The sequence below is a fragment of the Cherax quadricarinatus genome, chromosome 48 (assembly GCF_038502225.1).
Source record: "Cherax quadricarinatus isolate ZL_2023a chromosome 48, ASM3850222v1, whole genome shotgun sequence".
NCBI lineage: Eukaryota > Metazoa > Arthropoda > Malacostraca > Decapoda > Parastacidae > Cherax > Cherax quadricarinatus.
Genome location: NC_091339.1, coordinates 1271820 through 1292731, shown reverse-complemented (window position 1 = coordinate 1292731; position 20912 = coordinate 1271820). Strand labels below are relative to the sequence as shown.

At 36.7% G+C, this 20912-nt stretch overlaps 2 protein-coding genes across 2 annotated transcripts in view; one reads left to right on the top strand and one right to left on the bottom strand.

The window, feature by feature from the left end:
• The window catches only part of Taf6 (TBP-associated factor 6), a 68433-nt gene extending 59107 nt beyond the window's left edge, over positions 1-9326 (bottom strand). Inside the window, exons 1-2 of the mRNA XM_053787204.2 lie at positions 9166-9326; positions 5016-5102 (exon numbers count right to left, since the gene is read on the bottom strand). Of these exons, the coding sequence (XP_053643179.1) occupies positions 5016-5102; positions 9166-9312 (234 nt within the window). The 5' untranslated portion in view covers positions 9313-9326. The remainder of the gene's footprint in view (positions 1-5015; positions 5103-9165) is intronic.
• Positions 9327-9686: 360 nt separating this feature from the next.
• The window catches only part of RpL35A (ribosomal protein L35A), a 41119-nt gene continuing 29893 nt past the window's right edge, over positions 9687-20912 (top strand). Inside the window, exons 1-2 of the mRNA XM_053787206.2 lie at positions 9687-9773; positions 16908-16943. Coding sequence (XP_053643181.2) covers positions 9691-9773; positions 16908-16943 — 119 coding nt within the window. The 5' untranslated portion in view covers positions 9687-9690. The remainder of the gene's footprint in view (positions 9774-16907; positions 16944-20912) is intronic.

Here is a 20912-nt window from a genome sequence, read left to right as displayed (position 1 = left end):
CAAAACTTTTACATGTAAAAAAGCTTTCTAAATCTACATGATTATTTTTCATTCCACTGTACTGTAATTTTTATCCTGCCCAACAAATTATTAATTTGATTTGTACATATGGTAATTAAATAATACTTCCAGCTAATTCCATTCTCTTGTAAGTTGTAACCAGATCTTATATAATATACATTTTCTCCAGCTTACCTGTCAATACTACGTATTAAGCTCATACGCTAAAAAGTTTTACACTCGTGTATTTCTTTTAGTAATAAGTAGTTTCGTCTTTAAATCTGCCCAAAATGCTATGCATAGTATGGGCTTTTCACAAAAAACTGAATAACTTGTGCATTTTTTCTGAAAATAAATTGAACTGTATTGTATAATAACATCCCCATACGTTTCAGAGTGAAGGCACTGTAAACCTCCATAATCTAACACACAATGAAAACTTATTGGAAAGTAACTGCCTTTATTGCACAGCATCACAAGCCAGCACTATCCTGAACACTGCTCAAAGTCCATCAGTTCTTAACTACAACATCAGGTCCTTAACCCTTTGAGGGTCGACAGGCCCTCTCCGAAACTCGTTCTCAGGGTCGGCCAAATTAAAAAAAAAAAAAAATTATTTTCTCTTATGAAAAGATAGAGAATCTTTTTCCGATCATAACGACACCAAAAGTTTGAAATTTGATAGAAAACTTACGGAATTATGCTCTCGCAAAGTTAGCGGTCTCGGCGATGTTTACGGATCGGCGATTTTGCCCACTTTGAGCCCCATTTTCGGCCAATTTCACTGTACTAGTCGACAAAAAACATGAATATTTCGCTAGAACTCCATTTTTTCTATCGAATGGGTGCAAGAAACCACCCATTTATAAATTCAACTATCCAGTACAGTGGTCAGAATTTAGCAATTTTGCCAATTTCACACAAATTTCAAAAGATGCCAATTTCGGAATAGGGTCCAGAATAAACAAGAAAGACATTCCTGGCACTAAAATGACATTTCCTCTAGTCATTAGTCACGTCTCAAGGCCCCTCTTATATTCTTTTGCTTTCCACTTTGAATTTTTATTCTCACAAAAAATATAAGATTTACTGTTATGCAGACTACTGCATTAGTGTAAAAAATGGTATAAATATTATTGGTGCACTTGTGAAAGAATATTAGACTCACCAGTTGACGTGTATTGCACGCTTGGCACGATTTGTTTACTTTTGAAGTTTGGTAAAAATCGAACATTTCTGCTACTTTGAGCTCAATTTCAAGGCACCTTTCATTGTAAAACCAGTCAAAATCATCTCAATTTCAGTAATATGTCTTCCATTCTATAAAATGAGACCAAGAAAACTAGAATACAACAATAAATACTATACGAAAATACACTGCAAAGTCGCTGATTTATTAAAAAAAAATGGAAAAAGTTTTTTTTTTCTCATTATGCACCGTGTGCTGCAGGATTTTTTTTAGACTGTGCACACTGACCACATAGACCTATTCTTTCATATGAAGGCCTACCAGCTTTCTCCCACTAGATTTGAGGTCGCTAGAATTTATGAGTACTAGTACGTCAAAAACCCCTACGCGTAAGACGTACTAGTACGACGAAAACCCTCAAAGGGTTAAGCAAACACTATGATGACCTCCTGGCACTCATTGAGTCACTAAAGACACCCTTCTCCTGCACTATTCTTACTGAGACCTGGCTTAAGCAGGACACAATTGATATCTACCCACTACCAGGATACACAGCAATCCACAACTGCAGACCATACCAAGTTGGGGGTGGTACTGCAATCTATTACTCAAACCAATTATCTTGTATTAGCACTAATTGCTTTAGTGATGAATATGGGAATACATTTTTGCTAATTTTACTGTAAAAAACCTCAAGACGCCTATAACAATCGGTGCCATATACCGGATACCCCACACAAACATCCCAAACTTCAGTGAGAATCTAGTCACTAATAACAAACAGACAAATGAACAAGCACCACCTTCTCTTAGCTGGGGACTTCAATATCAACCTTGGCCTACCAGATGATCAGACTGTAATTGATTTCATCAACAATATGAACAATGCACTTCTCATACCAACAATAACTAAACCAACCAGGCTCACTGAGACAAGTGCAACCATAATAGACCACATATGGACCAATATACTAGCCCCCCTTAAATCAGGGATAATCACAGACAGCACTACTGACCACTACCCAACCTTCCTCTTAACAAACATTAGTAAGCCACCACTCGAATACAACAAAGTTTCATTTAGACTCCATGACAAGGCCTCAATAAGGAATTTCACAGCAGACCTAGAGACTGTTGACTGGCCTACAGAATTCTCCAATGCCAATGGTATTGACGATTGGACAGACATTTTTCTTAACAAAATACAGTGTACTTAGACTATACAACAAACATTGTCCTATAAAAACGAAACAGATCACGAATAAACGGCTTGGTTGCCCATGGCTAACCAGCAGCATTCTGAAATCCATTGATAAGAAACACCAATATGAAAAGCAATACAGACAGGGCTTAATATGCAAAGATATTCTTAAACAATATTCAAAAGTTCTCACCAAATTAATAAAGAAAGCCAAACAACTGTACTACTCCAGCAGATTCACTGACACAAGAGGAGATATAAAAAAGACCTAGAAAACACTTTCCCAGATTCTGGGGACCCACAAACTAAAAAAAAAAAAAACAAGAATATTGCTCTAACTAAACCTCATGAAACACCACTGCATCCCACTGATACAGCTAACAAGATAAATGACTTCTTCTCAAACATAAGATCTAATCTCGCCAGTAAAATCCCACGTACCAATGCCCGTGCCGGAGACTACCTAGATAGGAATTTCCCAAATTCCTTCTATCTTGTACCAACTGAGCCCACGGAAGTCACCGCTATCATTAAGTCATTTAAAAATAACTCGGGGAATCTGTCTCACGTTCCACCATTATTGTACAAGCGAGCGGCCCATGTCCTTTCGCATGCTATTACATTACTTTTTAACAAGTCACTAGAAACTAGCACTTTCCTGACACTACTCAAGACAGCAAGGGTTACACCAATACATAAAGGCGGTGACCCTACAGACGTAAACAACTATAGGGCAATATCAAACTTACCATTGCTATCCAAAATCTTCGAGAAACTCATGCACAGGAGACTATATTCATTTATAACGTCACAAAACATACTCAACCCCTGCCGATTTGGATTCAGGAAAAATAAAAGCACTAATGATGCAATTATAAAAATGCTAGACCTGCTTTACACAGCATTGGAAAATAAGGAATATCCACTAGTAATTTTTATTGACCTAAGAAAAGCATTTGACACAGTAGACCACGGCATCCTACTCCACAAACTTGACCACTATGGTATAAGAGGCCATGCACTTGCATATTTTAAATCCTACCTTTCTAATAGGTATCAGTATGTCACCATTAAAGACACAGCCTCATCAATACAGCCACTTGATACTGGAGTTCCGCAGGGAAGTGTCCTTGGACCCCTGCTTTTCCTCATTTACATCAATGATCTTCCAAACATATCCCAACACCTGAAACCCATTCTCTTTGCTGACGACACGACTTATGTCATCTCCCACCCTAATCTTGCCACCCTCAACACCATTGTTAACGAGGAGCTGCTCAAAATATCGACTTGGATGACAGCCAATAAACTTACACTTAACACTGGCAAAACCTACTATATATTATGTTTGGTAGCAGAGCAGGTGTTGCGCAAACTTAACATTAAAATCGACAACACTCTAATTGCCAGACATAATGAGGGCAAATTCCTTGGCCTATAGCTCGACAACAACCTAAATTTCAGCACCCATATCCAACACATAACAAAAAAAGTATCCAAAACAGTAGGGATCCTCTCCAAGATACGATACTATGTACCGCAAACTGCCATTCTCACAATATACCATTCACTTATATATCCATACCTCACCTATGCTATCTGTGCTTGGGGTTCAACTGCAGCAACACACCTAAGGCCAATAATAACCCAACAAAAAGCTGCAGTAAGAATAATCACTAAATCCCATCCCTGGCAACACCCCCCCTCCCACTCTTCATAGATCTAAACTTACTCCCTGTTCACAACATCCACACTTACTACTGTGCAATCTATATCTACAGGACCTTAAATTGTGACAGGATCCACAGGCATAACACCAGACACAAACATCTCTATGACATTCCCAGTGTTCGACTAAACCTTCACAAAAATTCAGTGTATTTCAAAAGACCTAAAATCTGGAACACCCTACCTGAAAACTCTAGAACTGCAGACACATTCATCACTTTCAAAACTACAGTTAGAAAACATCTTATCTCCCTGATCCACCCCGACAACTAACTACATGATAACCACCTGGTGGTTCAAAATTACACTCACTCACCCACTGACTATAAACCCAGAAATACTAATCTTAATCTTAAAATAAAAAATCCTAACTAGTCATAAGTTTGCCTATGATACTCAAATATAGACAACTTGTATTGTGCCAAAACAAAAGCATTCACATTGCTAAACTCACAAATTATGATGTAGTCACTTAGCCTTAATACCATAATCTGTAAGGATTTAATGTTAAGAATTAATCTAAGTCTGCTCGAAATGCCTAGCCATGCTAGGTGTCCTAGTGGCCCCCTCTGTAATTAGTATTTTATAACATGTAAACCACAAAATACCCAAAACCTGTAAACCCCACATTGTAACCATTATAGAGAATAAAATTGAATTGAATTGAATTGAATAAAGATCTTAAGCCCGGCTAACTGGCTTTTCTGAATCTTTTTCCAAATGTTACCTTGCTCACACTCCGACATGTTAAATCTCAAGAACCAAATGTATACATTATCTCTGATCAAATACTCTTACACGTGCCTGCTAAATGCTGAAGCCCCTATCACTCAAAAGCTCTTGTACCCCCCTCCAAAATTCTGTAATTTATTAAACAAGATGACAAAGTAAACTTACCTCAATATTTTTCATTTTTAATACATGGTCAAAATCCGATGTTGAAAATCGTTTCCGTTTTCCGTGATGCATATACTTCATGCCATCCTGTAACAATATTTAAAATAACTATTATAGTGTTTCTCATGACAAACTTTATAAAAAATTATGCAGGAAAAAAATGATAGAGTACTGGAAAATGAATAATGGGTCAAAGGCCAGAATACCAAATGTTATAACAAATTCTCTCTGAAGAACACAGTGCACTTAAATCAGCTAACCTGTGCTTAATATATATAGCTTAATTATATATTTAATTAAATTATATTGCCCTTTACCTAATGTAGCAGTGCATCAAGAAATCATAAATATTGCTAGTAGGAATATTAAAGAAATGTGATCATTAACCCTTAAACTGTCCAAACGTAGATCTACGTTTTTTCAACATTTGAAAGTACTTATGTAAAAAAAACTTTGATCTATGTTTTTTTTTTTGTTATATTTGAAAATATGTAAAATAATGTAGATTTACTTTTGGAGCACTACGTATGTGAACATAAATCTGTTTGGTCAGTTTAACCCGTAAACGGTCCAAGCAGATCTACGTTCACATGTGTAGTGCTACAAAAGTAGATCTACGTTTTTTTTACATATTTTCAAATGTAACCAAAAAAAAAAGTAGATCAGTTTTTTTTACGCATTTTCAAATGTAAAAAAACAAAAAGAAGATCTACTTTTTTTACATACTTTCAAATGTTGAAAAAACGTATATATACGTTTGGACTGTTTACGGGTTAAGGGTTAAGCAGCAAATGACTGATAAAAAGATAATTTTCATGTTAACTTATCACAATACCTAAAAATTTTCCCTTAAAATATGCTACTACAGCATTTTTTTAACTTTTATTAATCATATACAGTGGAACCTCAAAAATCGAACGTATCACATATCGAACGTTTCGAAAATAGGACCATTTTTTCGGTCAAACTGTGTCCCTATTATCGAATGCGCCCCTATTTTTGGACCGCTGGGTACGGGACCTGTCTGCCGCCCGCTCTGTCCATGTCCCTGCGCAGGCGCCGTGAGCAGTCTAGCTTTGTTTATATTTGAGTGAACACTAACCTGAGCTCTCATTCACGCATTTTACGATTATTTCATTGTGTTTAGTGCTTGTGGGACTGTGAAATAAGCTGCCATGGGCCCAAAGAAACTTGCTAGTGGTACCCCTGTGGTAAAGAAAGTGAGAAACACCATAGATGTGAAGAAGGAAATAATACAGAAGTATGAGAGTGATGTGAGACTTGTTGAGCTTGCCAGGATGTATGGGAAAAACAAGTCGACCATCGGTTCTATCCTGTCAAAGAATGATCAACTCAAGGAAGCTGATGTTGCGAAAGGTGTTAATATAGGGAGTGGATGAGGTGCCTTCTTCAAAGATTAAGGAGATTTGTGCCAAGTGGAATGATGTCCAAATGTTTGTGCATAAGTACCTCCCTGAGCAAGCTGAAACAAGCCATCTTTGCAACATGTTCAGTGACAGAACCATGTCCCATTTTAGGGAAATGTTAAAGAGGCACCAGAAACAGAGGACTGTGGACAGTTATTTTGTGAGACAGGGGTCCAGTGACTCTCAAGCTGGTCCTAGTGGCATTAAAAGACAGAGAAGGGAAGTAACCCCAGAGAGGGCTTTACCTTAAGTCCTCATGGAGGGGGATTCTCCTTCCAAACACTAACCCCAACTCCCTCTCTCTCCTCCTCCCTATCTTCCAGATGCAATCACCAATCTTCAATAAAGGTAAGTAAAAATGTTATTTTATATGTATTACTATACATAATTAAAAAATATAATATTTGTTGCATGTAAAACTGTAACTAATCTCTATAAAATGTATTTTTTGTGTGAATATTTTTGGGTTTCTGGAACGGATTAATTGTATTTCCATTATTTCTTATGGGAAATATTGCTTCAAATTTCAGACTTTTCGAATTTAGAACTAGCTCATGGAACGGATTAAGTTCGATTTTTGAGATTCCACTGTATATAGTATATGTACGTCTGGAAGAAATCTTTCGTATCTATTTTATTGTACCCTTTTACATACTTATAATCTTTATTAAGGTTCATTATAAGATTTTAAAGATTATTATATATTTATACAATGACAGTAATAAATAAGTGGCTGTATTTTCTGTACTCAATCTAGCTATCTTTGTGTTTTCTTGGTTACATCTTTTAACCTCAATAAACCGATAAAGAGCATTTGATTTCTAATCCTTAGGATTCTAGTATAGTATATCCATATATGAAGTTTGTGTCTCTCTCTCTCTGTCTATCACTTCCCCTCTCTTACTCTCTCTACTTGCATCTGTCTTAACTCTTTCAACAACTTTCTTGCCTATCTAAGAGATTGATCTATCAAAAAAGTAAATAAACCAAATGGTCTGTTTTCATATCTTCATCCTTGTGAGCTGAAGGAAAAATCAAGAACATTCAGTTTATAACCAAAAGGACCTAGGATCACTTCCTGGGCGGTGAAATGTGTGGAAAGTCTTCTTACATCCGCTACATATGTTCACCTATCAGTAAATCATTACTCAGGAATTGGTTGGCTGTTGTGAGCTGCATTCTAGGGGAAAGGCTCCAATAAAAATAAACTACACTACATGACTTTGCATTTTTCCTTCCTAGACAACTACCTATTATAATATCAATATATGACGAAGAAATTTTTTCATCTGTTACATTTTATACACAGTGTAGCACTAAACCTGTAGGCAACATATAGCACCTGGGAAATAGCAGGCAATCAGGCTAGATGGATAACCCAAGAAAGTTAAGCAAGTATGGCTTATTTCCATTATGCCCCCTTAGGTCCACTCCCTTAGTATGCTAAGATAAAATTTCGTTCAAATTTTTACCCCGGAGGGTTAGCCACCCAGGATAACCCAAGAAAGTCAGTGTGTCATCGAGGACTGTCTAACTTATTTCCATTGGGGTCCTTAATCTTGTCCCCCAGGATGCGACCCACACCAGTCAACTAACACCCAGGTACCTATTTGCTGCTAGATGAACAGGACAACAGGTGTAAGGAAACGTGTCAAAATGTTTCCACCCGCCGGGAATCGAACCTGGGCCCTCCATGTGTGAAGCGGGAGCTTTAGCCACCAGGCCACCCATACCTAGGCTATCCATAACATACACAGTAGATGATAAAGACACAAAGAAAGTAATTAGAAACTTTCTTCAGATACTGTTTTGCCGCTATACCATGCTTCTGTAAATCAATAGAATATATCAGGGGTATATACCTCAGGTATATTTTATCAATTTGAAAAAACCTGTTGTATATGCATTATATTGTCTGATGACTGCATCTGTGTCTTTCTTTACTTACAACTCACTGGTATTCCCAAATTATCTACTGTTATAACATACATATATTTACTGTAGGGTGACGAGGGGCAGCAGGTTTAAGGAAACTTGCCCAAATAACCCACAATGCCTAAGAATTGAACCTGGGCTCTTTTGGTTGTAGAGAGGATGCCCCACCTAATTATTATTTTTCATATTTATGAGGAAGTGCTAAACCCATAGGGGTCATACAGCACCTGGGGAGCTAGTTATTGAAGAGATGTTTTGCCTATCATTGGACTGATAAAACAAGACCTGGTGGGCAAAATATCACCTCAATAAATGTCATAACACCACTTTTGTCTCACTTGCATACTTAACAAGTTAATTTAGGTACAGCTACACATAAATACAGTGACACAAATTATCATACATAGCAACATATGTGAAAATTATCCAGGGTAACCCCCCCAAAAAGTCAAAGTGACTTATTTCCATTGGGGGTCCTTAATCACCATTTGTAACCTCAGCACCAAGGAAATGGAAGTGAATGGCAGCTCCAATTTCCTGGATGAAGAACTCTTAAACTACGTCTAGGTGGACCCCCTACCTGTGCTACATGTTACTAACAGTGCCCATAACTACACTATTTTGCATGTCTAAAAACTAACATCCTAGTTTTGAAGATTCTAGTGATAGGTATGACGAGAAACATCTACTATTCTGTTTATTAGCTCATTCATAATTTGGGGATGACGGAAAATTTACAATCAAGATTTCAGATTCACTGTGAAGACATTAGCATTGGTTTTTTTTACCTGAATTAAAATCTTTAGTCTGAAAGTGGCATCTTCCGCGAGCTCTTTGGCAACATCGTCACCAATAGCAGAAATACCAATGCTTTCTGCGATCACTTTAACTGAATCTGGTGGAAAAGAAGGAGAAACTTGACTCTCCTCTGACATCTCCAAAGCGTTTTGTTTACGCTAATATTAGCAATTGTTGCTGAAATATCTCTGAAATTTTAAATAGTGGTATTTTTTGCTGCATATCACTATAACGTAAATAAACATGTCAGCTTTATTATATGATAAATTTATTTAATACCTGAAGGGAGTAATATTAGGTTATATTAATATATAAAATGTGATCGCCAGGCCTTTTAAGCGCTATTTTATAGCGAAACCTGGCAATGCATCTTTTAGGAATGAAACATTTAATATACGAAACAAATAAAGACTTTTACACTTAATCTACATTTTATTAATATATCGCTAGATATTTTTTAATTAAATAAAGATGTTTATCTCTTTATGAATAGCAGTCAGAAATTATTTTCTAAAATGAGAAGAGGTAGTTGTTGCTTCCGTCTTTTGAGTAAACATTGTCAGCCTTCGTGTGTCCGCGCTGTGCGCTACCCCAACATGTAAAGTTTTAATCGTTTTGTCTTTCGTATTTGCATGTATAGGTTATTTTTATGCAATTTTGGAACATTTAAATATACAATGCTATAGGTTTTGGAACTTTCCTTATTAATGTGTAATGGATGTTTAGAGATTAGTGATAGTGGACCCCTGGGTTCCCGTGTGCCAAGTCTAGCAACCCAGAATACGACTCCGTATTTTAAACATTAATTGATAGGCCCCCATAGGGAGGTTATGTGATATGTAAATGGTTTAGAGAGTTAAATTGAAGAATGAGACACTTTTGCAACATTTGGTTCCTTGGTACCAGTGAGGGGTTCTTGATCCAAGGAACCGGACCAGCCGTACTGTGATTGAACTTGGTTACCTCCTGTTTCTTCAGGTGCATTGTTTGACCTTACGGATTTAGTGCTCCTCATTAATATAATTGGAACATATTGCCTGCACAGGTCAAAGCTAGTCAGAGCATGAGCCAGTTCAAGAAGAGTGCCAAAAGGTACCTAATTAATGTAGCAACAGAAGGGAGGAGAATGATTTTTTATTTTATTAGCTAATAAACGTGTAGATGCAAATAACTCTACCTTATTCTTAGTATATATCCTTTATAGTACAAGATATCTCCTACATTATATAATAAGGTATTAAAAGGACCCCAATGGAAATAAGTCACTGACTTTTTTTTGGGTTATCCTAGGTTCTCTACACATGCTGCCATGTGTGATAATCTATGCAACTGTATTGTGTATACCTGTATACTTAACTGAATGATGATTTTTGGGTGTCTGCTGGCTGGTCCCAGACCAGTGGATCAAGGGTTGATCAACTAGGCTGTTGCTTCTGGCTGCACATAGTACAACATGAATCACAGCCCAGCTGAGAGGGTGAGAGTTGTACCTGCCTAGCATGGGCCTGTAGGCCTGTTGCAGTGGTGCTCCTTTGTTTTGTTCTCTTGAAGACCACCAGAGATTTGTTGGTAATTCCTTTTATGCACGAATGAAGGGCATTAAAGTCAAGTCCCTCTGACACTCGTTAAGCGCTCTAAGCGTACTTTAAGGTACTCTGCACTGTGATTTTGATGTAAAGGTTCAGGACCAGTCCTCCCAGGATTTTCCAAATATAGTTAATGGTGTACCTCTTGCCAAAGGATACGGTTGAAGGGGCTTCAAAAGTTCCCAATAGTATAGATATTTGATTGAATGTATTTGGGCAGTGAAAGATCTCTGCATGTGAACATGTGACTTGAATAGTATTATCATTGGCTCAGCATCCTTGCTTTGAAAGTTAAGATAAAATTTTATTTGGAGTTTTAACCCAGAGGGTTAGCCACCCAGGATAACCCAATAAAATCAGTGCATCATTTGAGACTGTCTGTCTTATTTCTATTGGGGGTTCTTTAATCTTGTCCTGCAGGATGCACCCCACAATAGTCAGCTAACACATAGGTACTTACTGCTAGGTAAACCTGGGCACCAGGTGTAAGGAAACATGCCTAACATTTTCAACTGTGGCAGTGAGTGAAACAGACACTCAGTATGTGAGCTGAGTATACTAACATGTTCTAATTATCCAGCCTATGATTTTCCTGTGGTAGCAGTTTCACAATATTTCAATCCTTGAATATGAGGTCTTTTGACATGGAACTTTCTCTATTGAATGATTTGACTGTCCTGTACTCCATTTCTGTCTTGACTACCTTTTTATTTTTCCATAGAGGAGCATATGAGGCCCACTGAAGACTATATATCCTCTTGAAGATTCACTTTGCCTTCGGATTTAGAGGTGACTGAATTTTAATGTGCTAAAAACAGTGGACAGGTAAAAGTAACGTATTCATTCTATTAGCGTGGAAGTGGTCATCTTAATGTGGTTAGTCCCTCAGTCATTAAGTGTCCAGCTTCCTAGTCTTGACGACTACCTTGAAATCCTTTTCCAAATTGCAAAAAAGCTGTATCCAAGAAAACAAATGTGCTAATATTAGTGGTACTACAAACATAAAAACAAAATAGGAAAATATGTGGCACTGGCATTGTCTAGTTTAGCATCTTTGTTATGCACCCCCCTAGACCCATCCTGAGAGTAGTAGTATAAAGATTACAGACACACACAATGTATCAAGGAACTGGTTCCCAAAGTTTTGAAAGCCAAGTAAGTTAAAGTAAATGAACTACAGTATTTACATGTTGATACTCTTATCTGGTTACATTCATGGTTTCCAAATTTATACTAAAACTTCTATAGTAGCAGCCATGCTTTGAACCAGGAGGAAATTTCTCTGCCAGTGCCACAATACTCTTGTGTGTATACAAAATTAAATACACTGTGATCACTATTGAGAAGAGATGGTGTACCTGAATTTGTGGATGCATTTGTCTCATTAACTTGTTTATGACGGCTGTCTGAAAAACTGTGTAAATGGACTAATACAGATACTGGTCTAAATGCTTGGGGGTGGGGTGCTGTTGTTCATATAGAGGGCTGATGGTGCCATGTCTAGATTTGTCTCGCTACAGATTTTTGAATGTTAAAAAATTAAAAACTTTGATTAGGTAGGGTCTGGTTACTAGATATACCTTTATTTCTAGGGTAAAAGGTCTCTCAAAAACAAAGCATTATATGGTGCAGTATTGCATCACTGTATCTCTAAGCCACATTGATTGGTGTGTGTCTTGGTAGTAAATGATGCTAGATTAATGTTTCCCAGCTCTCACCTTGTGTGCTGGCCTGGTATATGCTGGAAACAATGTTTATAAAAGCATAGGGTGTATTGTAATAGTGGTACCTTGATATTCGAACTTAATCCATTCTAGGAGGCTGTTTGAATAGTGAGTTGTATGACTAATGAATAAATTTTTCCCACAAGAAATAATGCAAATTGGATTAATCAGTTTCATACCCCCAAAAAAAATACCAATTATAAACCATTTTAAGTGAAAATATTGCTTATTTGAACTTGTATAATAATATTTGTATGCATAAAACCATACATGAAACTATAGAAACAAATGTGTGAGATAAATAAATTAACTGCACTTTACCTTTACAGAAGAGTGCTGATGTCCTAAGAGGAAGGTGGTAACTGCCTGTCTGGTGCTTTTTCTCTTTTCTGTCTCTGTGCAGTAGCATTTGAAGATGATGGAGCTTCACTACCATTGGATTTTTTACTTTTCTAATGAAGCTGTCCAGTCTTTGCTTTTGATGACCAGAATTTTTCCAAAATGGTCAACAGCATTGTTGTTGAACAAGTTGATGCTCCTATTCACAACAATAATGTTAGGATGCTATTTTTCCCACCAAGCTCTGTGTTTCAGCCCAATGGTAACACAGTTCCTTAATTTCTGCAGTGGAAATGTTACCCTTATTGCTTCCCTCTGAAGAAATTTCCTCAACCACTTCTTGCTGCTCCTTGTGCAGGTCTTGAAGTTCTGTGGTGAACTCATTCTTGTGATCCTTCACCAACTCCTCTACATCCTCCTCTTCCATTTCCAAACCCATGGACTGGCCCAGAGAGACAGTATCCTTCATTACAGGCTCTGCCTCAAAGCCTTCAAAAATCTCTTGACACAGTCTGGCCATAATTTCTAACAGGCAGAGTTCATTGTCCTGAAAAAAACTTGCCCCAGGCTTTGTTATCCTTAAACACTGGAGATTTTTTTTTTTTAAATTCCCTCTGTTTCAGAGGTCACTTCAAAGAAACTTTTAAATAGTGCTTCTCTGTAAAGCTCATTAAAATTGGAAATTACCTGCTCGTCAGTGGGTTGAATAAGAGGAGTGGTGTCAGGGGAAAGAATTTAACTTTGATAAAGCTGTATTCATCCACCAAATTTTCCTTCAAACCAGGAGGGTGAGCAGGAGCATTGTCCATTACCAGAAGTGCTCTTAACCCCTTGACTGTCGCAACCCCCAATCCTGAGGCGTCTCCTGGTGTTGCAAAAATTAAAAAAAAAAAATTCTTATGAAATGATAGAGAATCTTTTCCCGATTGTAATGACACCAAAAAAACGAAATTTGATGGAAAACTGACGGAATTACGCTCTTGCGAAGTTAGCAACCTCATTTACAAATTGGCAGTTTCGCCCACTTTGAGTCCAATTTTTGGCTAATTCCATTGTTCCAGTCAACCAAACTCGGCTATTTCTTTAGAAATCCGTTTTTTCTATTGATGGAATACAAGAAACTGCCCATTTACCAATTTCAACTACCCAGTAACGTGGTCAGAAATGTGCAGTTTGGCCAGTTTCACAAAAATTAAAAAATATGACAATTTCAAAATAAGGTCCAGAATGAACAATGCAGACATTTCTGGCTCTAAAATAACATTTTGTTTGTTTATCAGTCATGTCTCCAGGCCCCTCTGATATTACTCTTGCTCTCTATTTTGAATTTTTATTCAAACAAAAAATAGAAGATTTACTGTTACGCAGACTATTGCAATACTGTAATAATTATACAAATAATGTCAACCCATTCATGACTGCATATCAGAATCGCTAGTTGGACATTTATTAGACAATGACATGATTTGTTTACTTTTGAACATCGGCAAAAATCAAACATTTCCGCTACTTTGAGCTCTATTTCCAGGTTCCTTTTATAGTAAAACCAGTCAAAATCACCTCTATTTCGATAATATGTTTTCCATTCTATCAAATGAGACCAAGAAAACAAGAATACAACCATAAATACTATACGATAATAGACCACAAATTCTGCATTTTAATTAAAAAACGGTCAGTTTTTTCTCATTATGCAGTGCGTGCTCCAGGATTTTTTTTTTTTATATGGTGCACACTGACCACACAGACCCATTCTCTCACATGTGGGCCTACCAGCTTTCTCCTGCTTGATTTGAAGCCGCTAGAATTTATGAGTATATATACGTCAAACACGGTACCTCGTAAGACGTATATATACGACCGAAACAGTCAAAGGGTTAATGGTAAGTTTTTTTTTTTTTTCCACTGGGTACTGCTTCACACTTTGGGCAAACACTTCATGTTCCCACTCAGTGAAGAACTTCCTTGTTACCCAAGCTTTACTATTAGCTCTCCACATTATACTGAGTTTACTTAGGCATTCTTTTCCAGAAGAGGCCAGTTTCATCACAGTTAAAAACTTATTGAGGAATAAATCCCTCAGGTATAAGTTTTAAATTCTTCGACAAACTTTTCAGCCTCATTTCTGTTAGTACTGACAGCCTCCCCATGCCTTCCTACACTATGAATCCCATTCCTCTTTTTAAACCTATCAAGCCAGCCCCTAATTGCCTTAAATTCATTGCTGTCAGCCCTGTTTCCTGCTTTCCTTTTTCACATTTCTTCAGTTATCTGTGACCTTTTCACAACAAGAATTTTCACTCCATTTGCCACATCAGCCCCTTTTATTGCCACTTTGTTTTTCAATACGGACAGTACAGCCTCTCCTCACTTAGCAATATACTCGTTTATCGACGACTCGGACTTATGACAGGCTCTCTGACCAGTATGCATACCTGAATAATGTATATTAGAGCTGATTTCCTCTATTTTGTGGAACCTTGGTTTTCGTTTGCTCTGGTTTTCGTTGAATTCAGTGTTCGACGACTTCGTCAAAATTTTGTCCCAATTTTCTTTCATCACTTCAGTTTTCATCAAGTTGACAGTGGCCCACTGTACCGAACGTGTCCGCCTATGCCCACACAAAGCATCCCACGCGTTCTGAATCAGTTTGGCTTTGTTTCTCGACGGTAGAGGGTGGTAGTGATGGTGGTAGAGGGTGGTGGTTGTAGTGTGTGATAGTGGAAGAGGGTGGTAGTGGTTGTGATGGTGGTAGTGGGTGGTAGAGGGTGGTAGTGATGATGGTAGAGGGTTGTAGTGATGGTTGAAGGTGGTAGTGATGATGGTAGAGGGTGGTAGTGATGGTAGTAGAGGGTGGTAGTGATGGTAGTAGAGGGTGGTAGTGATGGTGATAGTGATTGTGGTAGAGGGTGGTAGTGGTTGTGATTGTGGTAGTGATGGTGGTAGAGATAACCTCTCCTCCCTCCTCTCTTCCCTGTCTTCCATATGCCAACAAGAGTCTTCCATAAAGGTAAAAGCGATGTTAAATGTTCATTTATCCATTTCATTAATCATTTATATTTTTATTTTTTTTATTAACACATCAGCCGATTCCCAACAAGGCAGGGTGGCCCGAAAAAGAAAAACTTTCATCATTTGCTCCATCACTCTTGCCAGAGGGGTGCTTTACACTACAGTTATAAAACTGTAACATTAACACCCCTCCTTCAGAGTGCACTGTACTTCCGATCTCTAGGACTCGAGTCCGGCCTGCCGTTTCCCAGAATCCCTTCGTAAATGTTACTTTGCTCACACTCCAACAGCACATCAAGTATTAAAAGCCATTTGTCTCCATTCACTCCTATCAAATACACTCACGCATGCTTGATGGAAGTCCAAGCCTCTCGCACACAAAACCTCCTTGGCCCCCTCCCTCCAACCTTGGGTAGTTGAAATCGGTAAATGGGTGGATTCTTGTACTCAATCGATAGAACAAATGGAGTTCTAGAGAAATAGCTATGATTTTAGTCAAGTGCAACATTGGAATTGGCCAAAAATAGGGCTAACTTCACGAAAGCATAATTCCATAAGTTTTCCATCAAATTTCATACTCTTGGTGTCATTTTGATTGGAAAAAAATCTTAATTTCATAACTTTTTTTTTTTTCCCCAAAATTTTTCGACCCTGAGAATGAGTTTGGGAGAAGGCCTCTCGACCCTCAAAGGGTTAAAAACTTTCATTTCTCTCTTACTTGCTGATGACATTCTTCTTGTACCCCAACTTTCTCTTACTCTCATTGTAGCTACATCTATACCTGATAATCATTTCTATATAGAATAAGCTGATCTAATCTTTTCTTGTCTTCTTATGATCCCTTATATTGGCAGTACTCCATTTCTTGTTTTCTCTGTATTTTTTATGCATGATCTCTTTATACATGGTTAATGTATCTAGTTCCCAGAATGAAATTAGTGTTTATCTTTATTAATTTTATTTCATGCATTCTAGCTTTATTCATAAATTTCCAACACTACATTCATTGTTTTATAGTACAGAATTGGTTGCATAGTTTATTGTGTAATGTATATTTATTTATATTTTCAGGAAAGTTGAGAAGAAGAAAGTAACAAAGCCTATCCGGTAAGTTTATTTTTAATACATTAATTTAGATGAAGTTAGTTTTTTTTTTTTTTTAATCATTTAGTTATGAGCGATTTTTGATGAATAACAAAAGATTTAAGGTGATGAGTTTGTTGTGATCAAAGTAGATATTTTTGCTAGTTTGGCATTTACAGTATTGGGTGCACCTGGATTGACATTTGAAATAAAAATTATCATCTGCGAAAAAAGAATTGGTTTAAGTTCCTGTAGATAAGGACTAACAGAGGGCCCAGGACACTACTTTGTGGAACCCCTGTATTGGTAGATCTGATTGCCGAAGAATAATCATTTAACCCTTTCACTGTCGAGACCCCTGATCACAAATTTGCTCTCCATGTCGAAAAATGTTAGGAAAAAAATTCCTTGCCAAAATCTTAAGAATATTTTTCTGAATGTTTTAAAAGAAAAAAAAATGCAATCAGTACTTACCAAGATATAAGGACGTGAAGTTCACAGAAAGTGAACTGCTTATGGCAACATCAGCGACTGCCACTCACTCAGTAATATTATTTTTACTTTAATTCTATTTTTTTCTTTTCTTATATTTTATTTTTTCAAATAACTTTTGTGGCCTTTGAGACCAATATAATGCATATTGTATATACGATATATATACATAATAACAATACTCAACGAGTCTCATTAAATGTCGTATATTACGGTAATATACACATTTTCATTAATCCATCCATGATATTTTTTTCAAAATTATATAATAAACACGATGCATAACATATAAATAAGATAAATACACCCCAAAGTAGAATAAATAAACAAATGTGAGATGTGAGCAGACGACTTCCACAAGTGACGCCATAATAACAATAGTCACCGAGTCTCATTAAATGTCGTATATTACGGTAATATACACATTTTCATTAATCCATCCATGATATTTTTTTCAAAATTATATAATAAACACGATGCATAACATATAAATAAGATAAATACACCCCACAGTAGAATAAATAAACATAAATGTGAGCTGTGGTAGCAGACGACTTCCACAAGTGGTGATAATAACAATAGTCACCGAGTCTCATTAAATGTCGTATATTACGGTAATATACACATTTTCATTAATCCAGCCATGATATTTTTTTCAAAATTATATAATAAACACGATACATAACATAAAAAGATGATAAATACACCCCACAATAGAATAAATAAACATAAATATAAGATGTGGGAGCCTGGTTTGTTTACTCTGTGCCTGGCCTGTCACCTCTCATGTACTCATTCTTTCTCTCTCTCATTTATTCGTTTTATCTCATTTACTTACTCCTGACCCTACATTAAGACTACAAATATTTTAAGGTAAGTAATGAGTGAACTGTATATACATTTTATCGCTCTGGGATGCTTAAATATCATAGAATAGTATGTGTGGGTGGGGTGGCCTGGTGAGGCTATTACAATACATACCACACTTGATTTCTTACAATAAATACTACTTGTCTCACCCTAGATTAAGACTATAAATATTTTAAGGTAAGTAATGAGTGCACTATGTGTGTATTGTACCTTTTTATTGTTTTTTGATGCCTGGTTCTATTGCTAACTTAATATATGTTAGTGTAAACTTGTTATCTAGTGTTTGTATGCATTTATAAGTGGAAAAAAAGGGTGTTCCACTTTACGGCGATTTCCGCTTTACGGCGGTAGCCTGGAACCTAACCTGCCGTATAAGTGGGGCCCTCCTGTGTATATACAGTGGACCCCCGCATAACGATGGCATCGCATAGCGATTTTTCCGCATAACGATTACTTTTATCGCAAAATTTTTGCCCCGCATACCGATTAAAAACCCGCATACCGATTTTCGTCCGAGACGCGTCCAATGTGCCCTCACATGTGCCGGCCGTCCCATTGTTTACCAGCCAGCCTCCGCGGTAACATCCAAGCATACACTCGGAATATTTCGTATTATTACAGTGTTTTCGGTGGTGTTTCTGGAAAATAAGTGACCATGGGCCCCAAGAAAGCTTCTAGTGCCAACCCTGTGGTAAAAAGGGTGAGAATTAGTATGGAAATTAAGAAAGATTTTGAAGGGTTTGGGGCTAACCCTGAGAAGCCTATGCCAGTTGTGGAATCCATTGTGCCTACTTCAAAGATTAAGGAAATGTGTGCAGAGTGGTTTGAACTGCAAACCTTTATAGATGAAAATCACCCTGACACAGCTGTTGCAAGCCGTGCTTGTGACTATTTCAATGACAATGTTATGGCCCATTTTAGGAAAGTCTTGAAGAAACGGGAGGTACAGAGCTCTATGGACAGATTTGTTGTGCGACTGAGGTCCAGTGACTCTGAAGCTGGTCCTAGTGGCATTAAAAGAAGAAGGGAAGTAACCCCAGAAAAGGACTTGCTACCTCAAGTCCTAATGGAAGGGGATTCCCCTTCTAAACAGTAAGAAGATAATGCTCTCCCCTCCTCCCATCCCATCAATCATCACCAGATCTTCAATAAAAGTAAGTGTCATGTAATTGTGCATGCCTTTTTCAGTTTGTGTGTATTAAAATTAACATTTCATGTGGTAAAAAAAATTTTTTTTCATACTTTTGGGCGTCTTGCACGGATTAATTTTATTTCCATTATTTCTTATGGGGAAAATTAATTCGCATAACGATTATTTCGCATAACGATGAGCCCTCTTGCACGGATTAAAATCGTTAACCGGGGGTCCACTGTATATATATATATATATATACATATATATATATATATATATATATATATATATATATATATATATATATATATATATATATATACATACATACATACATACATACATACATACATACATACATACATACAGGAAGGCCCCGCTTTACGGCGTTTCACTTTACGGCGTTCCGCTAATACGGTCATTTCAAATTATGACCAAAACTCGCTATACGGCTCCCCCCACCTGACTTTCTAATACGGTCACCGCGCCCCACCTTGTTTGTTTACATTCTTCATGAGCTCAGTAAGCACTAAGTCTCTCCATTTTGTCTGGAAACTCCAAAATTTCAAATGTTTTTAAAAGTTATTTCATATTTTATATATACTCTGATAATTATACTTATGTATACCTGTACTTAAATAAACTTACATACTGTGCTGGCATGCAGGTACACATTAAAATCAGTAAGAGTGTCTTATGTCTCCAGACGTCATATTAGTAATGATAATAATAATCATCGTCTCATTTAAATGTCGTATATTACGTTAAATACACATTTTCATTAATCCATCTATGATATTTTTTCAAAATTATATAATAAACACGATACATAACATAAAAAGATGATAAATACACCCCACAATAGAATAAATAAACATAAATATGAGATGTGGTAGCAGACGACTTGCACAAGTGACGCCATATTAGAAATGCTAATAATAATAATAATAATAATCACCGAGTCTTATTAAATGTTGTATATTACGTTAATATACACATTTTCATTAATCCATCCATGATATTTTTTTCAAAATTATATAATAAACACGATACATAACATAAAAAGATGATAAATACACCCTACAATAGAATAAATAAACATAAATATGAGATGTGGTAGCCAGATAACTTGTACAAGTGATGCCAAGAATAACATTTTCTCTAATCTAACATAAGAGAAAATGTGTTACTGGGGGTAACTGTAGAAAATTATTCCTTTCGTATGTATGTAACTAAGTTTATTCAGGTATACACAAATACAGTTACATAGATTATCATACATAACAACATATGTGTAGAGAACCTAGGATAACCCAAAAAAGTCAGAGTGACTTATTTCCATTGCCTTCACTCAGAGCATCATTTCTTCTCAAAATGATGTTACATGAGAATGGGAGTGTTCTTCTTTATTTATTCTACCGTATCAATGTAGAGACAACCTGTACACAATGTAACTTGTACACAAACCAGACGTGTACACTTTGTTTGTTTACAAA